This window comes from Oryza brachyantha, chromosome 12 (genome assembly GCF_000231095.2).
Source record: "Oryza brachyantha chromosome 12, ObraRS2, whole genome shotgun sequence".
NCBI classification, from domain to species: domain Eukaryota; kingdom Viridiplantae; phylum Streptophyta; class Magnoliopsida; order Poales; family Poaceae; genus Oryza; species Oryza brachyantha.
The window spans coordinates 2,124,032-2,150,282 of NC_023174.2; the positions used below are offsets into that span (position 1 = coordinate 2,124,032).

A 26,251-nucleotide genomic window follows, 5' to 3' on the forward strand; every position below is an offset into this window, starting at 1 on the left:
GTGCAACAACAACATAACATAAAATAGTTTGCAAAATATTAATAAAATATATATGAAGGATGTAATATACATGTTCTGTTAGATTAATAACTAATACAATGAGAGAATATAGTTTAGATGACCATCTAAATGGCAATATGGATGATTAAATTTGGATGAGGAATGCTTTAAGAAGCTGGATTCACCGTATGTTTGCCATCCTGCAGCAATTTGTTTTAGAGGAGGAAACCCACAGTAGCTCTATCAATACCATTGAGAAGAAGAGCAATACCAACCAGGCGACAGTTTTTGTTACAAGAACCAAAGTCCCTGGTCAAAAACCAGGTCACACCCCTAAGGACCAGGTAAAGAGAGAGAGATAAAAGGAAATTATTGGGCAAAATCTCCCTCTCGCTCTCCTATGTAAATCTGATAGCCTTAGTTTGTCATATCTTCTACCATGAAACCGTGTTGTTGAAGATCTTGCCATTATGTTGTAGCCATAAGTGTCGTTGAAGATCATGTCATTTCGTTGTAGCCATATACACCATGAAGTCTACACGAAAATGACACCTGCACTTTTTTGATGTTCCCTTATTAGCTTCATCTAGCCAGCTCTCCACTATTGCAAGCAATCTCCATCAAAAGAATGTGCACAAGGTAGAGACAAACATAGCCGCGAGAAAACTAAACCCCAAACCTGTCTTGCGAAGGCACACTCCATGATTAAGTGATGTGTTGATTTCTCTTCAAGATAGCACGTTGGACAGATTAGACTATAAGGCCAACCTCTCAATTTTAGTTGTCCATCGTATGAATCTTTTGCTAAGTAGCTAGCCAGCTCAAAATTTTGCATTTTCTTTCCACTTTTGCTTTCCAAATGAACATGAATCTCCTGCCCTCCGGTGAACCGTGTCCTATACACCGAGCTCGCCGAGTAGTGTCAAAAAGAGACCATTTCCAAGTGATGTCATCCTCTGTGTCTTCCAAGAGTTAGCTTTGCTATATAAGGACCAAAGATGAACGAACTCACGTGCTTGTTCTTATATGTTTATCTTTGGCATAGGTCTTAGTGATATGTTACATGTTAGCTCCTATGACACGGTTATGTTCTTTATGTGGGACAATTTGTATAAGTTAGGGGATCTCTTTAAGAGACAATCCATTTAGCCACATGTCATGCTAGAATTTTGCTAAGTTTCTGTTCCCTAAAGAACGTGGCCATCCTAAAATTTTTTTTTATCAACACCATGAGAGAGAATATGGGAGCCCATCCAAGGCTTTTCTCTTGCCTTCCACTGGAACCAAAGCCATCTAATGTGCACTTTCCCGATCGAATAATTCAAATCAGTGATTCCTGGCCCTCCCTACCCCCCTCCCCCCAAATAATAATTCCTTTGACTAGCAAGCTCATTTCCATTTGACGAGGCAATGTCCTCCATGCGTCTATTCTGATCCTATCTAGAGAAAGCCCCTGCAGCGAAAACCGTGAGATAATTTGTTAGGAAGGAGGAGAGTGTCGAGCTAATTACGATTAATCATCATGTTTTTGTCATCAGTTGTTAGGCCTGTTTAGACTCTAGGCTATCCTAAAAAAACACATCTAAAAAACTCATGCCCAAGCCTAACATTTTTTTTTAAAAAAAACGAAGCTTAGGCCTGACCAGACCCCTACGCTCTTTTGTTTTTTTTCTTTCGAGTCTTTTCAGATTTTTTTGGGTTTTTTTTTATAAGCTTTAAACATTTAGGACTTTCGAACGTCGATATCTAGATCTAGACCCAGTCCGGTGTCCGTCTAGGCTGGCCGGACTATGCTTGGATAGGCTTATCAGCCATATTTTTCATGTTGGCAACCTGGCCGCAAACCTGTCTATGAGCTGTTAAGCGTCGGATGTTTTTTTAGCTTGTTGATGTGCAGAGGTAGCCCTAGATAATAAGTGCACCGAAAACTATTTTGTTCGCCTGAAAATTTCAGATCCTGCAACAAATTAACTAGCCGCTGTAGAAATGGCACTATTGGTTTACTCCAGGCAAAGGCGACAGGCAGCATCTTGACGCGGACGTGTGCTCGGAGAAGGGACGAATCGTCTCGTCGCAGAGCGAAGACAGCGTCAGTGTCCGAGAGAATCTGAAGGACGCGTTTCTTGAAACAGGACCCAGTCGCAGACTCGCATCGCTTACGCTGTCATGAAAGGAAATCCTATGAGCCAGCCAGCTATAAACATATTTTAAAAAGATAATAAAAGAGAGAAGAAATATGAGCTATTAATTTGTAGCCAGCTGTACACGGTTCCAACATAAAATATATGTATGACATGTGGATCCATGTATTAATGTTTTATAGGTAACTATTTTATAAGTTGACTATTAGATTGACTATAGATGAATTGGAGCTAGTAGTTAGCTATACTATTGAACTTGCTCTTAAGACACTGGTTCTAGTTTTGGACGGAATTGCTTGCTTGCTCTTAATTGGACTACACATAATTAACTTGATTAAACCGGCTCAAATTTTGACATGCTCTAACTGAATAGTTGATAGATTATCTATTGACCTAGCCATCTAATATGATAATATTCATTGATATTAACCTGATATATACATGTGTATTAGATCTGATATCTACCTACGCTGTTAGCATACTGGATCGTCCTCTAGCCTCACCTATGAACAATCCATACAAGAGTTGAACGTTCGTTAAGAACATGTATTTTCAATTTGATCATTCGTTTTATTAAAAAAATATGTTATTATTATTTTTTTGTTTGTTTTATTATCAAAGAAATTTTAAGTATTTCTTATAATTTTTTATATTTGTAAAAAAATTGGTCAAACCAATGTTTAAAAGTAAGAATAAGCCGGATAAAAGAACACCTCATTTGTTTCTGCGAACGATGGAAATGTTCTTAATTAACAAAACAAGAGGCTTGTGTTGTGCTGGCTTGAATGGGTCATGTCAGCCTTCAACTATATCGTAGAGAGTCCACTGTCTAAACGTTAGTGACTACTCCTCGATCCTAAATTACTGTTAATTTTTAACCCATTACATACATAAGAAGCAAAAGGAGCAGAATACCCTCCTTTTTATTCTATCTCAATGCAATCGTTCCATATTTTATCAAATCTTAATGCAATCGGTCCTTCCTCTATCTAGTTCTGATGTATTCGTTTTCTATTTTTATGAACTCTAATATAATGATTACCTAAAGATAAATTTACTGTGGGATAAAAAAGAAGAGACAAAGATGATCTGATTTAAGAAAGAAGGGAGTGCGTACTAGCTCATTGCTGGGAAGAATCTCTACGCACTGTGCCATATGACTAGCTTGCAGTATATAAATTACTTGGTGCTTACTGTTTTGAGCAGGTGCAATAATAGGCTATAAGCCAGCTATAAACATACTTTTAAAAAAATAATAGAGGAAAGAGAATAACAGTAGGCTATTAATTTAGCCAGCTGCAATATGAACTCTAAGACACAGTGTACGTATGACATGCAAGACATGATAGTATATGTTTTGTAGCTAGTTATTGTATAAATTGGCTATTAGATTGACTATAGATAAATTGAAGTTAGGAGTTGGCTAAACTATTGAACTTGCTCTTAATGGTATATAATTAATAATTAGCGATTGCTTTGGTGCAGTGTATGGGAAAAGTGAAAACTTCATCGTCTTTTCCAGTGCGTGGCCGTGGTAACCGCCGAGCAATTCTTGTGACAGGCTGACAGCATCTACCTAGCTTAGGTATCTTCAGCTGAAGGAACAGCTAGTAGCACGCCGATGCTGCAAATTTTCAACAATAATGCTGAAAATTGCTTGCAGTTACCATCAGGGAGTACTGCTAGTGGTGAAAAAAAAAATAGGTTCGTGGCTTTGAGGCCCTGTTTAGTTACGAAAAATTCTTCATTTTACTTGTCACATCAAATATACGGACATATATTTAAAGTATTAAATGTAGTCTAATAACAAAATAAATTATATATTTCGTAAGAACAATGCGAGATAAATTTATTAAGCCTAATTAATTCGTCATTAGTAATTTTTTTTTATTATAGTACCATATTATCAAATCATGACGCAATTAGTCTTAAAAAATTATCTCGCAATTTAACGCATCGGTGTAATTGTTTTTCTCTACATTTAATACTCTATGCATATGTCCAAACATTCAACGTGACAACGTGAATTTTTTTGTTTTGGGAACTAAGTACGGTCTGAATCGACTTGTATTGAGCTTGGCTCAGTATGATATGATTTTTTAGTCATAAAGGGTAAAACCATAATTAGTTCGTGAATTGAACAGACCAGCTCATGATTACTTGTTTAGCTGCAGCTAATACAAAAGATTACCCTATCATCGTATACTTGTGCTTCTGACCATAACGTTTAGTCTTTTAGTTACCTCCGAACCATTTGTATTCGATGACTTGTTTATTATTTGGTGTTTATTGTTGTATTAATATATGAAAAAATGGTAAAATTAAAATCATAGTAATAAATGAGATAAAATATGTTAACAAGTACCGATGAGCTTAACTAGCCAGCTCACAAGCCAAACAAGCTCAGTATTTTAGCCCATTTAAATTAATAAATGAGTGGACTAATTAAGCTAACTTGTTACGATAATTAGCTCAAACAAGTTAAAAAGTTGGTTTGTTGTCGATCCATAGGTAGGGAGTACCAAATATGAACCATCGTTTGTTTATATTTATACTTATAAACCAAAATTTTAATTAGAATTAACTTAATTTTACAGCTGATTTTGTGATTATTTTTTACCACGGCTTATTTTACATTATTTAGAACATGTATATAAATATTAGTCTTGCTAATTAATAAGTAGTACGGATAATCGTAAACGATACGGTTATATATATGTATTTAATTACTACGGGTTTGCTTGATCTATTAAATTTGTTGGTATTTTAATTAGTACGTGATTTGATATATGAAAGGTTAATTTGCTTCGTTATATACCAAAAATTACCAACTACCTATATATATGGTAAAACTTGTCTAGTTTTATTATACTACTAGCAATTTTGATAGTACACAACTATTATTGTGTTTACTTAATTTTAGTTAATTTTAGACTAGTACACTATCATTATGGTGAATTAAAAGCACCGCGTAACTCCTGCATTGGGCCCGTACGTACCACAGTTCAAAACTTCAAATCATATAATAGTACTATATTCGTACATAAATATTTAACACCGTTGACTTTTTTTTATTCACGTTTGGCTATTCGTCTTATTGAAAAATTTACATAACTATTAATTATTTTTATACCATTTTATTTATTGTTAAGTATACTTTTATGTGTATATATATATATATATAGAGCTTTATATATTTTTTTAAAAAAATAAATAAAATAAATAATCAAACGTATATAAAAAAGTCAAAACGACGTCAAACTAAAACGGAGGGAGTACTAGCAGGAGACCTTGACCCGGACGGACTGCCTTGACTATAACTCAGTCAACGCGGGCAGTTTGTTCCTTAATTAACTGGTTAGTTTAAACATCGCCTTCAACGACGCCGTCATCACATTCGAGCTGTACGTAACGAATGGCTTGGCTTTTCCTGCTGTACGTTCAGCATGTATACTACAGTCAAATTGTCAAAAGACGGTGTATACACGTACGTGGAATATGCTGTATATCTTCGGAGGTGTACTCTTGTTAATTCCTCCTTTTGTAGCTAGCTGCCTAGCTGGTCGCCGTCCAAGACCAGACTGGATCAGAACATGTACAGAGCTTCAGATATGCACGGTCAGCGACGGATATAGCAAATGATTTTAGAGATATTTAAATAAACTATATATAGCTTCAGTCTTGTTTTCATTGATTTTTCATGTAAAATTTTAAAGATAACTTAGCGGAAACTCCTATGATTCTAAGCCCCCGCCCCCCTTGGCAAATTCAATCTTGTGTACAGTAAAGTCTCTAAAATAAAGTTATTTCTACTACACATCATTTTTAATAATAGAATTATTTTCTTCCCATACCTTATCATTTTATTCAATCAGCACAATTCTTTATTTAATTTTTTTGACGTACATTTTATCCTCAAACAATCACACCGTTAACATTTCTCTAATCATTCTCACGTATTTTCTTAATGCTAGTGTCCAGCTTTATGGTAGCTAGTTACTCACTCTATTCCTTTGCCCATAAACTTTGTTTCAAGATATAAGGTATTTCGGGATCATGCATGGAATATCACTATGTCACATATCTATTAATGTTTGTACGTACTATTTTATTATTCACATGTTAAATTTTTACTATTTTATTTATCACACTATTTTATTGCTCCAACTATCACATTTGCTGACATTACTCCTATTTTTAATATTCTCTTAAATTTTGAGGGAAAAAACCACAATCTTTGTATTACTGGATATATAGGGAGTACCTAGGAGTAGCTAATTAAGCTAGGTTGATTAGGTTAGGCTTCTCTCAATACAATCCTCTCTGGTTGTGCAGGTCCACACGTCAACCATGGCCGTACTACATACCTGGCACTGCATATGCACTTGCAACTTCTCCGAACAAACCATCCATTTCACGCCAAAAGCTCGACCAGTCCTGTCCATATCTATCTCCTTATATATACTACATCAAGTGCAAAAGTTTGGTACTCTGATCGATCCATAAGATCGAGTTTGATCAATTAATTAGCTCATCACAACCTTATTACTTCTGTTAATTTGTCATCTAATCGCAGCAGATCGATCTGGGTTAAGTTGTTATTAGTGCATGGATTACAATAATCCGACGGTTTAATTAGTGTAGCTAGCTAGTAGTTCATGTGTTTGTAGTTGCATGGATCATCGAGCTGTGCAGTGAACTGAAGTGCATGCATATATAGATCACGTAGAGGAGCGTGGTAATGGTGACGATGAGCGATCCGATGGCCACGCCGGGGTTCCGGTTCTACCCGACGGAGGAGGAGCTGCTCGGCTTCTACCTCCGCCACCGCCTCGCCGGCACCAGGGAGCGCGACGTCGCCCGCGTCATCCCCGTCGTCGACGTCTACAGCTACCATCCTTCCCAGCTCCGCTGTAAGTCCGTCCTAGCATGCTTTACACGATCGACACGCCGGCCGGCCGCCGGCGAACTAGAGCTGAGCTAGCTGTGTGTATATATATGATATATGGATGCAGCCATGGCGGGGGAAGCGAGCGTGAGGGACAAGGAGCAGTGGTTCTTCTTCTGCCCGCGGGCGGAGAGGGAGCTGCACGGCGGCAGGCCGGCGAGGACCACGCCGTCGGGGTACTGGAAGGCCACGGGGTCGCCGTCGTGGGTCTTCTCGGCCTCCACCACCAGGGTCATCGGGGTCAAGCGGACCATGGTCTTCTACCAGGGCCGCGCCCCCACGGGGACCAAGACCCGCTGGAAGATGAACGAGTACAAGGCCGTCGCTGCCGCCGCCGCCGACGACCCACACACCGCCGCCGCCGCCGGAGCCGTGCTGCTTCCACCCATGGCGCCGCCTTCGCCGCCTCCTCCCAATGCCTCCTCCGCGTGCGTGCCGCTGATAAGGAACGAGCTGAGCGTGTGCCGGGTGTACATCAGCACCGGCACGCTCAGATCCTTCGACCGCCGCCCCCTCGACACGCCGCCGACCGGCCGCCGTGATCACCATCAAGCGCTCCAGGCAGTCCGGCAGCAACAACGTCGTCATGCTGATGACGCCCTCCCGTCGACGGTGGCGGTGGCGGCGGCGGCGGTGGCAAACGCCAACCTCGCCGACGTCGTGGTCGCCGGCGTGGAGGCCGAGTATTCGCACTCACACGACAGCTCTGCCTCGTCCAAAGATGCCGCCGCCATCGACTGGAGCTCGCTGATTACTGGCACCATGACCGGTGATTTCAGCTTCAACGACATCGATTTCAGTTCTGGTGGTATTGAGCCATGGCCGCAAGTTTGATTTGTCAGTACTCCATTCAGCAGTATAAGAGCAAAGTTACATAGTATAGCCAACTAACAACTTTAATTCATATATAGTCAATCTAATAGTCAATTCATATATATTAACACATAGTCCCGTATGTCATACATATATTTTATCTTAGAGCTTGTGTGCAGCCCAGAAATTTACACCAATTTCTGAACAATAGCATGCATTAATCTCGGTCCAAGAATCAGCCCGAGTACACACTATGACAAATTAATACACAGTTCCACGACTTAAAAACAAACAAAAACAATTATTTATCGAAATGCAGCGGAAAAAGAAAACAAAGCTAAAACCATATAATCTTTAGCTTCAGCTGGTGATGACGGCTCCACACCACAGGCATTCTCGACGGCGGACTGAACCTCACTTCAACCTTGGGAACAACCTTCCTCTGACTTCTAACTCAAGCTTTGGCACTTGCTCTGGTGGGGGAAAAATTAAGCAAGGCTGAGTACAAACCACCGTACTCAACAAGTAACACCCAAGAGGAGGGGGAATAATAAATGCAATAGGGTATCAAGGAATAGGCTAAGGTTAAATTGCACAAAAGCTGCATTTATTTAGCAAAGCAATAGATAAAAAAGACTGAAATAAAAGTAAAGTAACATTTAAAATAATCATCCGATGTCCAACGTTACATCACGTTGCAACAAGCTCAAACCACTGTCCAGCGTTACACCACACTGCAACAGGGTCAACTCTCTGTCCAACGTTAAACCACGTTGCGACAGACCCAAACCACTACCAACGTTACACCACGTTGCGCAGGGTCAAACCAGTTCTAAGATTAATAAAATTATTAAAGGGATTCAACTAACCCCAGTGAATCTGTCAGTTCGCCCAATAACCGCGGGTACGACTATTCGAATAGTTTTACTCTACAGAGGTGTATAACTTTACCCACAAGACATGGCTCCCAAGCCTGTTACTATGCCCTAACATATCATCACGATACCTCAGTAAGGAAACCATGATAAAACCTTTCACCTAACCCTCCTTAGACAATCACACCGCACTTCAGGTTTCAACCCCTTCTTTACACCAAGTCGGGCAGTCCTCTCTTGTGCCTTGGTGAATCCGGAAGCAGCAGAGGCTTTCGTTACACCACGATTGCCCGTCCATACTCCATCACGCTCACCCTTGCCATGGTACGTCGAATAGGGACAAGCTAGATTACGAGTCTCACCGTTGCATATTCTGGCATGTGGTTAATACGTGTAAGACTTCCAGGGTTTCCTGAGAAGCGGACCTTAATTGTCATGGGTGCAACTCTCAAAATCATACACCCACAGCCCACCATAAGCAATATTTTAGTTGTATTAATCCACATCGGAAAATTAACTATGATCAAAACCATTAAAGGTCTATCAAAGTCTAATCAATAATTAAATAATAATTGGTGAGCTAGTTGAACTAAGCATGGCTAAGCATTGTCTAATCCTAATTCTAGTCAACTTAACCCTGGGATTACAATAATAAGTGGGAATCAACGGATATATAAAGGTAAATGCCCAATAGGTAAATAAAGTAAATAGATTTGCATAAAACAACGCATGTTTGAATGTAAAGCGGGAAATTTTATAAACATCGGTTCAATATGATCAAAGAAGGGTGCCACTTGCCTTGCTTAGACCCACGAGGAACTTCGGCGACGACTTCGGGAACGAACGACGCTGCGACGGGGTCAAAACCTACGACAAACAAGGCAAAACAAGCAAAACAGACTATAAAACTACTGAAACAGAGAAAGAAACTATTTTTAATGGATTCTTGGCATTTTTCTGGATTTAATGAAACTTGAATGGGCCTAAACGGAGACTAGATGAATTAGCTATGAATTTTAAAAGATTAACTATGTTTTTAAACTAAACAGAAAACCTTAATGAATTATTGCGCAATTAATGGAGGAGCTGACGTCAGCAGCGAGAGAGAGGGTGTGCTGACAGGTGGGCCCCACTAGTAGTGACAGAGAGAGAAGTGGAGGGGATGACACGTGGGGTCCACGGGAAAAGAGAGAAAGGGGGAGAGCTGTCGGGAGGGGCCCATGGACTAGTGAGAGAGAGGGACATACAGGTGGGCCCGTGAGGAAGGAAACCCGCGGCTGGTCCCCATAGGTTAGTGAGGCGCCTCACCGACAGGTGGGCCCCACCGGGCGGTGGCACAAAACAGGGGAGAGGGGAGATCGGCTTGGCCGAGGAAGAAGGAGGAGGCGGTCGGGCGGCGACGATTGGTGACCAGCGACGGTGACGGGGTCTGGCGACCAGTGGTGGCGAATGCCCGGTGACGGCCAGTGACCGGCGGCAGCGGAGGTGAGCAGAGCGGCCAAGCGACGGCAATAGAGGAGAGGAGAGGCGGCGGCCTTGACGGCGGCGCGGGGGCAGCGACGGGCGGCGGCCGGCGCGACAGCAGAGCGGTGGTTGGTGGTCAGCGGACGCGAAGGTGGTGGCGGGCGGAGGGGCGGCGACGAGCGGCGATATCGGGTGGCGGTGTCAAGAACCGGCCTGTGGCCACACGAGGCGAGGAAGGGGAGAGCCGACGAGAGGGCATTGCTCGATGGCGGCAGCGACGGCACACGGCGAGCGCCGGCATGCTCGTGCGCAGGCGGCGGCGGCAGAGCAAAGAAGAGGCGGCGACGGTGCCATGGCGATGACGGCGACCGGCAACATGGGGAAGGGGCGTCGCGACGTGATCGAGAGGGAGGGGAGCGACGTGGCACGGTGGCGAGGACGACCATCAACGCAGACGCGCCCAGGCACGGCCGGCGGCGGCTCGGGGCGGCGTCGCGGAGGCGACGTCGATGGCGGGGAGTGGCGGCGATGGCGAGCCGTGCACTCGGCCGACGGCGATGACACGAGCGATGACGACTGGCTGAGGAGGAGAAGGGAGAGGGTAGGGCGATGCGGAGGCTTACCGACGGCGGTGGAGGCGTCGGTGCGTCGGCGAGGAGGCGGGACAGGGGGATGTCGGCTGGCGGCGAGGCAGCGGCGACACGGGCGTGCACGGCAGCTGGAGGTTGGGGATCTATAGGTGGCGGCCGGCGCATAGGGCGTGGAGGTGGTTAGCGTGGCGGCGCGCTGGTTGCGACCGGTTGCGAGGCGGTGGTTAGCGGTGGCGCGACTGTTGGGCAGGCGCGAGCGGAGCGGCAGGATCGGCGGCGACCGTTGCGAGCGACGGCGCGACCGGGAAAAGCGGAGCGACGGTTGCGCGCGGGAGGAGGTGGCGTGGCGGGGACGCGGCTAGGCGGTCGGGGTGGCGGCGCGTACGGGCGCGGCCAGCAGAGGCGCGACGCGGCGAGCAGCGCAGCGACGGGCGGTGGTGCGAGTCGACGGTGGACGGCCGGCGACGGGCACGTGAGGGGGTGGAGAAACGGGCACACGGCGGGCATGTGGCGGCGCACGTGAGGCCAAGAGGGACGTAGAGGCGGCCGGGGTGCAACGGCACGACGATGCTCGGCCGCGGCGGCGAGTCGAGGCTCGACGCGACGCGGACCCAGCGCAGGTTGAAGGCAGAGGAGGGCGACGGCACGCGGCGGAGGGCGGCCATGACACGACGAGCAGCTGGCGGCGCGCGACGCAGTGCGGCGACGTGCGGGCGTGGGCGCTGGCTGGAAGAAGGGGACGGGGCTGACAGGTGGGGTCCACCGGTCAGTGTCCCGAAAGGAGAGGGGAGGCGGCCTAGACCTTGAGGCGCCAGTGGGCTGCCGCCTTGGCTGGGCCTCGGCTAGGTTGGCCCAACGCGAGAGGAGACAGGCCAAGCGAAGGAAGTGGGCTGGCTAACTGGGCTGGCGACCTGCTGGCCGGGAGGAGAGGGAAAAGGAGTAGTGGGCCGAGGAAGGCGATGGGGACTTCGAGCGTGGGTTGGGCCGGCTGGGGAAAAGCGAACAGCACGTGCATTTGCACGACATAACCGAAATGTGCATGAATCAGAGATCCGTACGACGTATCAGAACCGCAACGCGAAACTATGAAGCAGATCGACGATAGGATTAATGACCCGTTAAATTGAGATTTAACGACTCGCTAAATTAGAATTAGATGACTTTAACGTAAAATCAACCTACACTTACGAAATTGAATTTCATATTGTAGATCAATTTCACGCTAGCTAATTAGATTAGAAAATCTAAGCAATTAAACAGTAGATTAAGGATAGATTGATTCGCATGAGCAAAACGTATGCGAACCTGAGATTTGATGGAAAGATTGGCGACGGACTGTTGCGTTTCCTCGCTGTTCGGCTTGGAAATCTAAACAATTAAACGATAGATTAATTTAAATTAATTCGCAAGAATAAAATATATGCAAACCTGATATAAGGTGGAGAGATCGGCGAAGGGCTGCTGCGTTCAGCGAACAGCAAAGGAGCAGTAAGGTCATGGCCGAACAGAGACGATGCTTGGAAGGAGCAGTGGCTCAGTTAGCACAAGGCAGGGGCAAAAACCCATGCGAAAACGGGGTTTCGCACAGCTGCAAGGTCTGGTTGCAGGGGCGGCTAGCAGCAGCAGCAGGTGTGACGAATTGTGTGGGGGAATTGGCCGGCGGCTACTTGCTGGATAGGAGGCGGCGCCGGTGTGGGCGCAGCGTGGCTGAAAAGAAAAACGGGTAAAAGAGGGTCTTGGGGGTCTATTTATAGTAGAAAAGTGAGAGATAAATCTAGTAATCCATCTAATATTAACAAGGAATAAGGAATAGATAAGGTTTCAAAGGGATAAAAATTGAAGTCCTAATTTATTGGAATTAGTTTGACATGGGAGAGATGGAGAAGGGGTGGCTCACGGCTGGTAGGGGGAGGCAGTTGGGCTGACTCACGCATGGAGGGGAGGTGATCGTACACGGGCAAAGGGGGAGAGGAGGGGTTCGGCCAGGGAGGAAAAGAAAGTAAAAGAGAAAAAGAAAAGGGAAAAAGAAAGAAGGGAAAAATAAAAGAAAAAGGAAGGAGGAAAAAAAAAGAAATTGTCTCTAATTTTACCGATTTTTATTAAGTTTGTTTGAGCAAATTTTATTGACTGCAATTCAAATATAAATCCTGTTAATCATTTAAAATGCTTTCAGGACATTTTAGAACATTTCGAAAAGCTTTCAATTAGTTAAATTAATTTATATGTTTTTCTCCTAAACTTTAATTAACAAATTATTTTTAATGTATTATTTTATTGAGTTTTAGCTAGGGTAAAACTCAGGACGTGACAGTAGCCCACCTCTCTTCACTCTCTCCCCTCTTGTCTCTTTAAAATATGCTTAGCGGACTAGTGTCTCTTTAAAATATGCTTCATATTTTAAAGAGACAAGAAGGAAGAGAGAAAAGAGGTGGGCTACTAATTTATAATTTATAGTCAGCTGCAATACGGGCTCCAAGACATAATGTGTATATGACACGTAAAAACATGTATTAATGTTTTATAGGTAACTATTGTATGAATTAGCTATATTAGATTGCCTATAGGTGAATTTGAGCGAGTAGTTGACTATACTATTAAACTCGCTCTAATGTTCTGTGTTCAGGCCAGCTCGATTCAGTAGCTGGCTCGCAACTCTGAATTCTGCTTGTCTTCTTTTCGAGAGAATTAATTCTGACTGTGTGTGTTAACTTGATGATTGATTAATGGTTTTGTTCATTTTGATATATACAAACATCAGCCAATTTTATTTATTATAATAAGACAAAAAGTTGTATGGGATGCAACTCGATCATATTTATATAAACTAGTTTTCATTATATTTAGCTTTATACTGTTTAAATTTATGCTAATATTAGATAATATAAATAAGTTATTTAATTTTTTTTTTGCAATGTGTGAACTTGATATCATAGTGATTCTGAAATTGGTGTATTTGTTTACAAAATTAGTGTATGAATTTGGTCTTGCAAGTTATGTAATATCATCTAAACTTGAAAACTTATAATTGCAATATGCGCTAACCTATAATTAACTATGAGAAGCTACAATAGTCACTATTAATTAGTGGTTACTGCTATTTTATTAAAAAATAAATAATAAAATTAATAAATACTTGATAGATAAATAATTTTGAATGTTTGATTTATATGATTATATCTGAGAAGCGTGGGTATAGTACTTAAGTTTTATAAGGGCAGTAAAACATGCCCATTTGTAATGTAGAGGCTGGCTCCATACCTCTTTAAAAGGTATCTCTAGAAATATATAGGTTATATGTTTAGCATATGTATATGTATAGGGACGTATGTCGGCATATATATCTGCATATAGTAACTGCGTTTATGTAAGAGTGGCAAGGAGATAAATTGCAAACCCGTCACGCTATCATCGTCTGTCCCTGGCTCCGTCCCTGCCGTTTGTCTCATCACCTGTTCGCCCTCTAGGAGAACTAGAACGACAGGAGGTTAGATTTATAAATCGTAGAAACAAAATATATTTTTGTAAATTATTTATTAAATAAAATTAAAAATTAAAAAAATCGTGACCATTGAGGCATACGATTGTCAGTTCTCACGTCAACGGTCTCACCTAGACCTCATAGGCAGCCCACCCAGCTGGCCTGCTAGTGTACTGGGCTAGGCCTAAACTCCGAAGCCCAAAAACCTAAAAATACACAAAAAGAGTAAACAGAAAGGCCGAAAACCATGGCCCGTCTCGGAAAAGCTCGAGGTTGTTGCACTTGACGTTTACTGCTAGTGTCGGGCTTGGCCCTGGGTCTTTTCAGGATCAGCCCGCCCTGGTGTTTGAGCAGGTTTAGAGGCTATCTGGATCCAACGATTTTTTCACTTTCTCATCACATCGAATATTTAGACGTTAATTATAAGTATTAAATATAGATTGATTATAAAACTAATTACATAAATAAAGATTATTTTATTAGACAAATTTTTTAAGTCTAATTAATTCATGATTAGAAAATATTTACTGTAGCATCACATTCGCTAATCATGGACTAACTAGGCTTAATAGATTCGTCTCGCGAAATAGTTCAGAGTATGAGGTGAGTTTTATTAATAGTCTATATTTAATACTTCTAAGTAATATCCAAATATTCGATGTGACAGTGACAAACAAAAGTGACCGGGAAACAAACACTTAGGCCTGTTTAGTTTGCTATCAAAATCAATCATTTCAAATATGAGTGGTGTTGAATTATAATAGATAACAAACTAAACTAAACTAAACTAAACCTTACTAATATTTGATAAATGTAGAAAGTTTTACTCACAAAACTATACCAAAATCTGATAAAAGTATCAAACTAAATACAACCTATACATCTTGACTTTGTCGACAGAACATGCCTTGCTCTCTCTGCTCTCTGGTTCGTTTCTCTGCTCTCTGGTTCGTTCGTATTCCCTCTATTTCGACCATTTCTATCGTTTTGGATAAGATTAAAGTTAAACTTAAAAACTTATATTATTAACAACCTCAAAAGATATTCAATTTAAATACATTATAACAACATATATATAGATTAACCACTATATATAATAATATAGAATTAAAGATAGGTTTGGAGATTGTGTTGTTAAAAGACAAGAATTATTAAACTAGAGGCAGAGGGAGTAACTCGGTAAACAGGAGGTTTTTTTTGACAGAGTGTATGGTTAATGGTTTCATTTACTCGTGTTTAATAGCAAGTATCATAGAATGCTGTAAATATGGAGAAGAGAAAAAGAAGATAAGAATTATCAGCTTTTATGAAAAACCAGCTTTATACGTGCTCAATATACAGTAAAAGAAAGGACAAAAAAGAAATACAGTAAAATTAACGTTACAATTAATCAGTTTAAGATAATGATAGTATTTTTGTTGACGTTGTTAATTTTTAAATGTATGTGTGGACTTTATCTTATTTAATTTTTAATGTAAATATGTAAAATTATAAATCATGTTTAAAATTATAATAGTGATAAATCAAAACATAACAAAATAATTAATTATTGTATAATATTTATAAATAAGACGACATGGATGTAAAAGTTAATGGTGCCTGCTAAATAAAATTGGAGTGAGTAGTTAGCACTTAGAGCATCCCAGCAGTATATTTATCATATTCTTCATCCTGAAAATATAGGATAAATGATAAAAATTGAGCTCCAGCAGCACATCTATCTCATTCTTTATTTTTGGATGCCATTTATATTAAAACAGAGAACTTCAATCATATTTGAGTTCTCCAAAGATATATGGATGATTTGCTGCAGTAAAAAATATACGAAGGATAAAACGGTTTTATATAATTATTTAAATTAAGATATGAATGACTAAATTTAGATAAGGTGCTGGGACGCTCTTAGCAGTCGGATGGTACAAAGCCTGACTTTTGGGCTGCCTGCGTGACCATACTCTACTCATGTGATCGGTCGGCACGACTACTCTACTCCAAACACCAAGTTACGAGCCAAACAAACACTCCGACCCGACCACCGCATCCCGACCGACCGAACCCAAAACCCCAAACCCAAACCCGCGACGTGGCCTTCCAGACGCTTCCGTCCGCGGCCACACACTGACGCGTGGGCCCCCCGCACCACGTGGGGCCGCCCGAGGAGGGGCCGTCATCGGTCGCCGCTTTGACTGACCACCGCATCGTCACACTGAATCACTGACGCCGCGGGGCCCACCCGCGCGGCCGCCACACTCCCGGTCCGTTTCCTCGCGCTGCATGCGCGGGCGCTCCCACGTGTCCTCCCCCCTCCCTCCTACGTGTGCCGCCTCCGGTGATGTCCTGTGTCGCCGATACGTGGCGGCCGGCGACCGGCCAGGCGCCGCGCGGCCCCCCCGTCCCATGCGGCAGCGCGATGGGTAGTACTAGTACTATATCTGAGGAGCAGGGGCCTCCGCTGCAGCACTCGCCTGCGCACCACACCACCACCCCGGCGTGCAGCCAGTCTCCCGTCGTGCAACTAGTCCGGCTCCGGCCAGCCGGCGGATGCCAAGATCCTCCTCCCTGCTCCTGTCCTCATCCTCCTCCTCCTCATCGTCCCATGTCGGACCACGGCGGGGACGGGGACATGCAGCGGCAATGCCGGCGAGGCGTGGCGGTGGACGTCGTCGAGCTCGGCGCGGCGCTGGCCCTGGCCGACATGGCCGGAGCCGCCGTCAAACCGCCGCCAAGGCCAGCCTGCGCCGCTCAGGACGACGAGGACGAGGAGATGGTGGCCACCACGAGGCTAACCCTCCAGCTGGGCAACAACAACAACAGCAACGTCGGCATCCAATCCTCCTCCTGCTCCAGCAGCGGCTCCAGCGCCGGCCGCCCCGCGCTGCCGCCGCCGCCATCGTCGTCAACAAGCTACGGCCCCAAGCTCCGCCACATGCTCACCGAGGTAACCACTAAAACTGAATCCGGCGACCGATCGACGACCTGCAAGCTTACTTCGATCTCCTCCCTACAAATTGGCGCAGGAGGAGAAGGAGGCGAAGCGGCTGCGGCGAGTGCTCGCCAACCGGGAATCCGCGCGCCAAACCATACTCCGCCGCCAGGTGATCGATCACAGCTCCTCCAACCTACACACTGCATGCTCATAACAGTTGCAAACTTTTGGCCAAAATGTAATTAATCTGATCAGCGTGTGTTAATTAATTCTAGGCGATTAGGGACGAACTGGCCAGAAAGGTTGCAGATCTGTCGACACAGAACGAGAGCATGAAGAAGGTGAGCAATTAGACCTGACAAGATGAACTGGTGCATATTAGCATTATGGTTTAAGCAGCTGGGAGTTGATTAATTAACCGTAATGGTGTATACAGGAGAGAGAAACAGTGATGCAAGAGTACCTCTCACTGAAGGAGACAAACAAGCAGCTCAAAGAACAGGCACATCATCTATCGCTTTCCTTATTCTAGTCTACATAATCTCTTCTCTTTTCTTCTTTTTGCCCTTTTACTACAGATTACTCCCTACCATTCTGAGGCCAAAGAGAATCTACTCTACTACACTCTAGCATGTTCCAAGTCCAAACCTCCAGATACTTTAATCCCTAATCATGTTCTCTTTACCACTAATAACTCCAAATTAATCTAGCTACCATTCTGAGCTATGGGCTAAGGCCAAAGAGGTAATAATGTACCAGTAGCATGTTCCAAGCCTCGATCCAGTTGTTGAAAGAGCCACATGACTGCACTGCAGCTGCACTTTTAACCGGTGGGCAATAGTAGGGCGTTGCCGTACGCGTTGTGGCTACTGGCGAATAGGAAAGACCTGTGTAAATTGATAACGATTTCTTTCTTTTGTCTCGTCGGTAGGAGAGCAAAGCTTAGTTGGCTATAAGATTTTTTATAGCTTTTTCATAGCCTATCCATATACTAGTTAGTTCTTTATCATTAATGCAGGATCAATATTGCAGGATCAACATGTCATTCACACAGTTTCTTGATTCCTGTGTCTAAGCTGGCTATAGACTAACAGCCTGCTTACACTTTCTCTCATCCACTCCCTCTTCCACATAAGCATACAGACAGCTTATAGGCTGCTATTATGCTATTATACTTGCTCCGAGGAGATATGTGTCACCCAGCACTGCAGGATGTCTGGGTCTGGCGCCTTGTGCATGTCGAGATTCCTTTCGTTATCCTTCGCTATGCGATGCGATGGAAAAGAAACCTGGCTTAAAACATGTGTTTCTTCTCACGTGGGAACCAATGGTCCATCATGGGCATTCACAGTTCATCAAGTATTCTGAAATCATTAAAAAGAACCTAATTTTTAGGGTTCGCCCCGTCATCAAATATTTGAAAATTTTGATTCCATCAAATATTTGAAAATTTTGATTCCATCGATCAAATCCGTTCACTACCGTTGGTTTTCACAGTTCATCAAGGATTCTGAAATCATTAAAAAGAACATAATTTTTAGGGTCCGCCTAGTAATTAAATGTTTGAAAATTTTGATTCCATCGATTAAATCCGTTCACTACCGTTGGATGATAATTCAAAGACATACCCATAAGTTAAAAAGAAAATCTCATACACATCCTCTATGTATTATGTGTGTTTGACAGATTTTTGATAATCCAAAGATATACACATAAGTTAAAAAGAAAATCTTGTTTGACAGATTTTTGATAATCCAAAGACATACACATAAGTTAAAAAGAAAATCTCATAGCCGTCCTCTATGTATTACGTGCGTTTGAAATCAAATGTTTGATCAATAGCAAAAATTGTATTACGTGCGTTTGAAATCAAATGTTTGATCAATAGCAAAAATGTAATTTTTATATAGTGCAAGTGGCTTTATTTGCCTCTATTTTTATATTTTACCCATCGTATTTCTTCCTATACTTTTCGATTTTCTATTTATATAAAAGTTTAAATCTTTACCATAAACACCATAAAATAAGAGGTCTACCGACCCTCTTCTCTTTCATCACTTTCTTCTTCTCTACCTCCCGACGCCCTGGTTCCTTCCATCTTCATGCCGCTGACTTCCTCGATGCGAATAGTGCAATGAGGCGTTGAGTCCGCTCAAGAGCTCATCGCCCCTCCTGATCCGGTTGAGAGCTCGTCGCACCATCCTAGCTCGATGGAGACAACTTCAGCGCAGTTCTAGCCTCTCCTTTTTCCCTTACTGTTTCAATGGAATCGGTGCTCGACTATGCAGTCAGAGCTCATCGAATTGGGACACAACGAGGAGGTGGCTTGCAAGTAGCAACGGCTTTCTCAAGCTGCGGCGGCATCATATATCTAGCAGAGTCGAAAGCTAGCAGTTGGGACCATGCTAGGATCAGGAATAGAATGGCAACGCGGTGTGGTGGGGGCGGGTTTGCATGGAACGGCCCTAGCCCCGGACTTCATTACCTGAACCCGGCCCCGATCTGCTTTCTGAGGCTGAATCCCACCCTGGCCCTGGCCCCGTCGGGGACCCGACCCCCTACCGGGGCCTCACTCATCGCGTCGTCACCGTCTTGCCGTGCGCCGTCGTCGGCTTGCCGGCTGTCGCTACCTGCTAGGCCGCCACACCCCTTGCATGTCTTCTTGCCACCGCCCTGCTCCCTGGCTTGCTGTGTCATCATTGCCTTGCTGCGCCATCACCAACCTTTCACACTGGTGTCCCCGCCTACCTGACACCGCTCGTCCGCCACGGTGCCTCCTTCTCGGCTCCCCGCAACACGCCACCCGCCATCCCAATCCACTAGCTGCCACACGAAAGGGACAAAGGATGTGAGGATTGAGGAAGATTAGCTAGGGTTTTAGATTTTTTTTATTTATATATGATGGGTGAAATGGGCTGGGCTAAGGTTCCTAAGAATTCGCTATCCCCTAAGTCTAATACACCTTTTTCCCGGGGCCTCGTGAGTAAACTCCTTTCCCCGCCCTCGACCCTGTCCGGAACTGAGGCCTCGGCCCCAACTCCCCGCGGCTAGAAAACCGGCTCTACCCCCATCCCGGTAGGGGCGGGTACCTGGTCCCAGGGGGAAAATTACCACCCCTGAGAAGGAAGAAGAGGAAGAAGTTAGTGAGCTGTCTGGCAACTAACATAATATCTTGCAAAGAACATAAGAATTTCCTCAAGCCACATGGCCCCGGCGGCCCACACCTATCTCCTCCGTAACTGCATGCGTTCTACATGACTAGTTTGAAACCACTTGCTACGCACGAGTAGTGTGATTGTGTGAATACTCTAAAGACATACCCAATGCTCCATCTTGCACGGTAGTTTAAGCCTCATCAAAGTCACACCATTGTGGTAGCCAAGCTCTGGCTGTATCTTGATGATGTGCGTCACCTGTAGTTTGGGCAGCACGAGGCTGCTGAACTATTTTTTTATTTTTAATTTTGTTTAATAAATAAATTACAAAAACATATTTTAAAAAAAAATTATAAATCTAACCTCTACTGTCCTCCTAAAGGGTGAAAAGATGACGTGGCAGACGACGGAGAGGGAGTCGGAGAATTTTTCGAATAAACCATGGTTTGATACATATATGTATAACATATATAATTGTTTAATTACGAGTCCTAGCTCCCTGTCCACCGTCTGTCATGTCATTTCTCCGCCCTCTAAGAGAACGGAACGGCAGGAGCGGAACGGCAGGAGGTTAGATTCGTAATTTTTGAAATAAAAATGTAGTTTTGTAAATTATTTATTAAATAAAATTAAAAATTAAAAAAATTCCACATCCACGTGTAAGCGGCCATATACTGAACTGGGCTCAACCAGGCCAGCCCATCTCCCACGTCTCCCTGTGGGCCCACCTCATTAACTGCCTCGTCCAGGGCCCACATGTGTCCGCGGGCCCCCGTAAACCGTGTCCGACGTGTCACCCGCTGGATATACTTGCCAGAAACGTCGCAGCTTGCTTGCTCTGCTCCCCATTGCTCCACAGATCCACCGCCGCCGCCGTCCCACCCCCACCAAGCTGGGGCCGATGCGGCCGCCGGCGCCGGCGCCGGCGAGCGTGGGGAAGGTGACGCCCAACCTGGCGATGGACGCGGGGGGCACGCGGTCGCTCAACCTCACCGTGCTCCAGCGCCTCGACCCCGCCGTCGAGGACATCCTCATCACCGCCGCCCACGTCACGCTCTACGACTTCAGCATCGACCTCAACCAGTGGGTCCGTCCGTGGCGCCGATCCCGCTCTCGGCCTCCCTTGCCTGCTCCGCCCATGATCCGATCTGACGCCGTCTCTCCCTCTCTCTGATTTTGTGCAGAGCCGGAAGGACGTCGAGGGGTCGCTCTTCGTGGTGAAGAGGTGAGGCGGGGAATAGTGGTTTTAGGGTTTGGGTCGGGGTTTTGCGTGTGTGCTGATTGGGATCTAACACTTCCTGGGATGCGTTGGATTGATCGCGTGTAGGAACAAGCAGCCGAGGTTCCAGTTCATCGTCATGAACAGGCGCAACACCGGTATGTTATTTACACCCAGCCATGAGCTAATTTGTTATTCTATTGCGTGCATTTCGTAGATTGCGGTGTTGATTTAGAATTTTAGATATTGGACTGATTGAATTGATATGTAGCACATAAGTACGTTGTGACCTGTGATCTGTGGTTCTGACATGTATCCAGATATCAGCAGGCTAACTCTTCTTGGGAATTTGATTTAGTATAGTCTGCTAGTGAATAATCTGAAACTACACAGGTGAAAATCATATGTATGTAAAGCCGCTGTGAACAAGGTACATCCATATCTATGAGTAGCAAAACGTGTTAGGATCTGGTGTTCTGTTCATACCTGCAGTAGTATACGAGGAGTTTTCTTTTATAATCACATTATCACAGTATTAAATACGACACCCTGTTGGACATAGTTACACTGATGCCAACTCGATACATCATGTCTAGATGTAAAATTGCAACATCGTATGATTTAGTTTTATTAGTTTGCTGGGAAACTCATGAAAAGATCTAATTTTCTCGTCGCTTCTAATAGATAATCTCGTGGAGGATCTATTGAGTGACTTTGAATATGAACTTCAACCTCCGTATTTGTTGTACCGAAATGCTGCACAGGAAGTAAATGGTATTTGGTTTTATAACCAACAAGACTGTGATGCTGTTGCCGGTGTTTTTGGAAGGTAAGGGTTTTTCTCTAGTATCTCTCCTTCTGCTGGTGGCATGTGTCGATCTGTCTTATATATAATGACAACTGAAGTAGGTGACCTGATCCAGACTGAGATATTTAAATTGGGCAAATAAGAGATGGACAGATGACATCCATCTTGGATTCATCTAATGCACTGCTTGCTATCTCCATTTAGTTACCCCTTTGCGTAAAAGGATAAAAGCCAATTCTTTTTTAAAAATTTTATTGTTTTAGTACATTCACTAATTCGTTATTAGTAGTAACAGATGTGATCCTTCTCTGATTCTGAATTATATTATGCCTCAGTACATACACATTGACTATGCTTCAATTGGTTGTTTGGTTGCAGGATATTGAATGCTTACGCCAAAGTGCCTCCAAAACCTAAAGTACCTTCCACAAAAAGGTTTCCATTTTTGAATTGAACCACACAATACCTGTTGCATTTAGCTATATGTTGGTATTATAGTGACTTCCGCTGATATATTGTAGTGAGTTTGAGGAGTTGGAGGCTGTTCCCACATCGGCTGCTATAGATGGCCCCCTTGAACCTTCTCCATCGTCCACTGTTCTGGTTTCTAATGCCCCTGATGAATCACTGACCAATTATTTCAGTGTATGTTTTCTCTTTAAAATCTCTGGTTGTTGCATTCCTACTTTTTCCTTCTTTCCACGTTCATCAAATATTATACTCTCTCCATATTTTAATAGATGACGTCATTGACTGTTTGGCACACATTTTGATCATTCGTTTTATTCAAATATTTTGGGCAAATTTCTTCAAATGATAGTTATAATTAAAACATATTTAGTAATAAATTCATTCACAACAAAAAATAATGATAATTACATAGGTTTTTTGAACAAGATGAATGATTAAATGTGTGCTAAAAAGTTAACGATGTCAGTAAATTGCTATTAAATTATGAAGAGAATCTGTGCAGCAGTTTGGTATGTGGTTTTGGAAATCTTAAAGTTTCCTTTCATCAGTTTGATAGTAAACTTTTATTTGCTCCTTCGTTGGTACATTTATACTGGTATAATGCTTCCTACTGGTCACACACACATATATGTTTGTACTGTGAAAGCATTGTTATCCATAGTGTTAAAACTAGTGAATTCCTAAAAAATCTATAGGGCGCTGTTAACGTTGGGAGTGTGACAAGTACACCAACGGCTGGAAGAACTTATCAGACTACTGAATCTGTTGCATCCTCACATGTTCCCTTGATCATTCCATCTGCTGCTCCTACACATCAAATGGGCTTTCCATCAGGTGCAGCATCAGCTCCACCTCTGCCCATCCTTGAGACTAAAACTCATGCTAACCACTCAACAAACCTTGTAACTCCAGCTTTCTTTGCACCTCCCTTGTCCTCTTCCACATCATTGGTGGCACAGGCTTCATCCTTGATGCCTACACCGTCACCTCTTCACCCAACTACTTCCAATGCTCAACGTCCTGCATATGGACATGGTACACCCCTTCTTCAACCCTTTCCACCACCAACTCCACCTGCATCACTTACCCCTGCACACAACGATGAGCCTGTTATTTCGAGGGATAAGATTAAGGGTGCTCTCCATAGACTTGTTCAGGTATGTTTCACATTGAAAAACACGTGGTTAAATAGTTTTCTTTATATACTTTTAACTCCTCTCTTATGGTCTAACAGAACGATGAATTCATCAGTTTACTCTATCGGGAGTTACAGAATATGTAGACTGCTTGCTCAGCCTATATGGAGTGTCTGGCTTTGGCAAGAGTCCATGTGTTCTCTTGTTAGTTTTGTATGCTTTAGTCCTCAAAACCTCTGTACAGCTTTGTCTTTCTTGATGCGTTCATGTAGAGTTCTTATAGCTATGGTTGGTAGTATTCCTTCGAAGTCTATAACAATTTTTGGGGGTACACTTTGGGCCTGGTTGAAATTTTTGAAGATTTAGGATTTTTGAATTATTTGATTTTATGATAGCTATTTGATTATAAACAAATGAAGAATTAATTTGCTCTGGAAAGACCAGATGAGAAATTTTTATATAGATTTTTTTTTCACGCTTAGAGCAAGGTTAATAGTATATATCTAACTACCTCCAAAAATCTGGTTCCAAAATTGACATATTATGTATTGCCAGTGTAATAATTAACTTATATAAGAGTAATAATTAACTCATAGAGCAAGTATAATAGGAGACTATAAATCGGCTATAAGCTGATGTGGAAGAAAGAGGTAATGGAAAAAAGTTGGGTTGGCTCTCGTGCAAGAGCCAGCTATACACTAACTCAAAAGGAAAAATGAATTAAATACAAAGGTAGAAAAATGAATTAAATACAAAGGTAAGAGAAAGAGAAATAAGAGATAAAAATTATAGCCAACCTTGTAGCCAATCTATTATATGTGTTGACTGTAATATAAGCTTATAGCTATTAAGTTGGCTTTACTATTAAACTTGCTCTAATAGTTAGCTATATACACATAATACCACATAAATACGTAACTCATATATCTCTTTCAAACGACTTTTTAGTCTGCTACCAATATATAGCCCGTGTTTGGCAGGTAGGGGTAAATTAACTTATCCCTAACACGAAAAACGTAGTAATAGATTATAGAACGTGGCTATAGCCTGTTTATCTGTCCTCTCATCTCCTCTCTTTTCTGATCGATCTAAGCGCAAATATTGTGTATCAATCCTTATAATCTGTATATATCACCTAACTGCACTTGTTCTTGGCGTATTATTTAGGCGCTTGATAAGTGTATCCGTGGAAAACCCAAAACCCTCCTAGATAAAAAAAAGGCCAAATTCTTTGTCGATTTTGTTCTGGAACTAAAATATAATTTAGGGTGTGTTTAGTTTATGAAAATTTAAATTTTTAGACTGGGTGTCACATTGGATGTTTGACCGGATGTTGGAAGACTATTTCAGCAACTAATTAAAAATCTAATTATATATGGTGTTAGTAAACAAGAGAAGAATTCTTAACCCTAACTGTTCATTAGCACATATGAGTTACGGTAACAGTTATGGCTAATCATGGACTAATTAGGCTCAAAAGGTTTGTCTCGTAAATTTTTTTCAAACTGTATAATTAGTTATTTTTTAACTATATTTAATGCTCTATATATGTGCCCAAAGATTCGATTTGGTGGATAAACACGAAAGCGTTTTGGAATTAAGGTGTTGTTTGTTTCTTATTTTTTAGTCCTAAGACTAAAATATAAATTCCTTTTAGTCTTATCCTATTTGTTTGGAGGGACTAGAAGCTTATTAAATGACCTATCTAAGTAGCTGCAGCATCTAGCACAGGAGAGAGACATCCACCATGCACGGCAACTGCACAAGCACGGCTGCAGCATATGGCAGCTTATTCATAGCAATGCAAAAAATCATTGTGTGATCAAATTCGTTACATCCAAACACATAACATCCAGTTTATTAAACAGTACATGAACCATAAGATCAGAAAAACAACAAATTACATATTTTTTAAACTCCAAAGACCATTGGCAATTGAGTCCCGAATCTGATTCATCACATTACTATCCATAGAGTTGGTTGCTTCATTTGGTTGATGACTCTGCACAGGCAGTGGAACATAATTTTCATCTCGGTCACACATGTCAAATTCCATGTCGGTCATACCCAAGCTAGATACATATTTTTGAGCTGAAGAAATCTGTTCTTCAATTGTTTAGTTGAATGCTTCATTCCTGCTCTTAGTCTAAATTTTGCCTTCAAGTTTTTATATCCCCTAGTTGTCCATCCTCCATTGGGACAATTCCCATCCCTTATTTCCTCACAA

General features: G+C 42.8%; 3 protein-coding genes across 3 annotated transcripts; all 3 read left to right on the forward strand.

Moving 5' to 3' along the window:
* Positions 1-6,891: 6,891 nt before the first annotated feature.
* LOC102705126 (NAC domain-containing protein 90-like) lies at positions 6,892-8,031 on the forward strand. The gene is made up of 2 exons (XM_006664288.2): positions 6,892-7,054; positions 7,157-8,031. The coding sequence occupies exons 1-2, from the start codon at positions 6,892-6,894 to the stop codon at positions 7,921-7,923; spliced, it is 930 nt and encodes a 309-aa protein (XP_006664351.1). The 3' UTR covers positions 7,924-8,031.
* An 8,874-nt stretch (positions 8,032-16,905) lies between these two features.
* Positions 16,906-18,342, forward strand: LOC102708389 (G-box-binding factor 1-like). Its single transcript, XM_006663770.3, has 4 exons — positions 16,906-17,247; positions 17,327-17,404; positions 17,511-17,576; positions 17,672-18,342. The coding sequence occupies exons 1-4, from the start codon at positions 16,906-16,908 to the stop codon at positions 17,765-17,767; spliced, it is 582 nt and encodes a 193-aa protein (XP_006663833.1). The 3' UTR covers positions 17,768-18,342.
* A 2,879-nt stretch (positions 18,343-21,221) lies between these two features.
* On the forward strand, positions 21,222-24,486 carry LOC102708667 (mRNA-decapping enzyme-like protein). The gene is made up of 8 exons (XM_006663771.3): positions 21,222-21,477; positions 21,575-21,615; positions 21,718-21,767; positions 22,294-22,438; positions 22,796-22,852; positions 22,939-23,062; positions 23,584-24,045; positions 24,123-24,486. The coding sequence occupies exons 1-8, from the start codon at positions 21,292-21,294 to the stop codon at positions 24,168-24,170; spliced, it is 1,113 nt and encodes a 370-aa protein (XP_006663834.1). The 5' UTR covers positions 21,222-21,291; the 3' UTR covers positions 24,171-24,486.
* The last annotated feature ends 1,765 nt before the right edge of the window (positions 24,487-26,251 follow it).

What these genes read in the sequence shown, in the direction of transcription:
- LOC102705126 (XM_006664288.2), top strand. Translation starts at nt 6,892, where the DNA reads ATGAGCGATCCGATGGCCACGCCGGGGTTCCGGTTCTACCCGACGGAG. An exon ending in CCATCCTTCCCAGCTCCGCT is followed by an intron (nt 7,055 to 7,156) that starts GTAAGTCCGTCC and finishes ATATGGATGCAG; the next exon opens with CCATGGCGGGGGAAGCGAGC.
- LOC102708389 (XM_006663770.3), top strand. Translation starts at nt 16,906, where the DNA reads ATGTCGGACCACGGCGGGGACGGGGACATGCAGCGGCAATGCCGGCGA. An exon ending in TCCGCCACATGCTCACCGAG is followed by an intron (nt 17,248 to 17,326) that starts GTAACCACTAAA and finishes AAATTGGCGCAG; the next exon opens with GAGGAGAAGGAGGCGAAGCG. An exon ending in AAACCATACTCCGCCGCCAG is followed by an intron (nt 17,405 to 17,510) that starts GTGATCGATCAC and finishes AATTAATTCTAG; the next exon opens with GCGATTAGGGACGAACTGGC.
- LOC102708667 (XM_006663771.3), top strand. Translation starts at nt 21,292, where the DNA reads ATGCGGCCGCCGGCGCCGGCGCCGGCGAGCGTGGGGAAGGTGACGCCC. An exon ending in CATGAACAGGCGCAACACCG is followed by an intron (nt 21,768 to 22,293) that starts GTATGTTATTTA and finishes CGCTTCTAATAG; the next exon opens with ATAATCTCGTGGAGGATCTA. An exon ending in AAAGTACCTTCCACAAAAAG is followed by an intron (nt 22,853 to 22,938) that starts GTTTCCATTTTT and finishes GATATATTGTAG; the next exon opens with TGAGTTTGAGGAGTTGGAGG.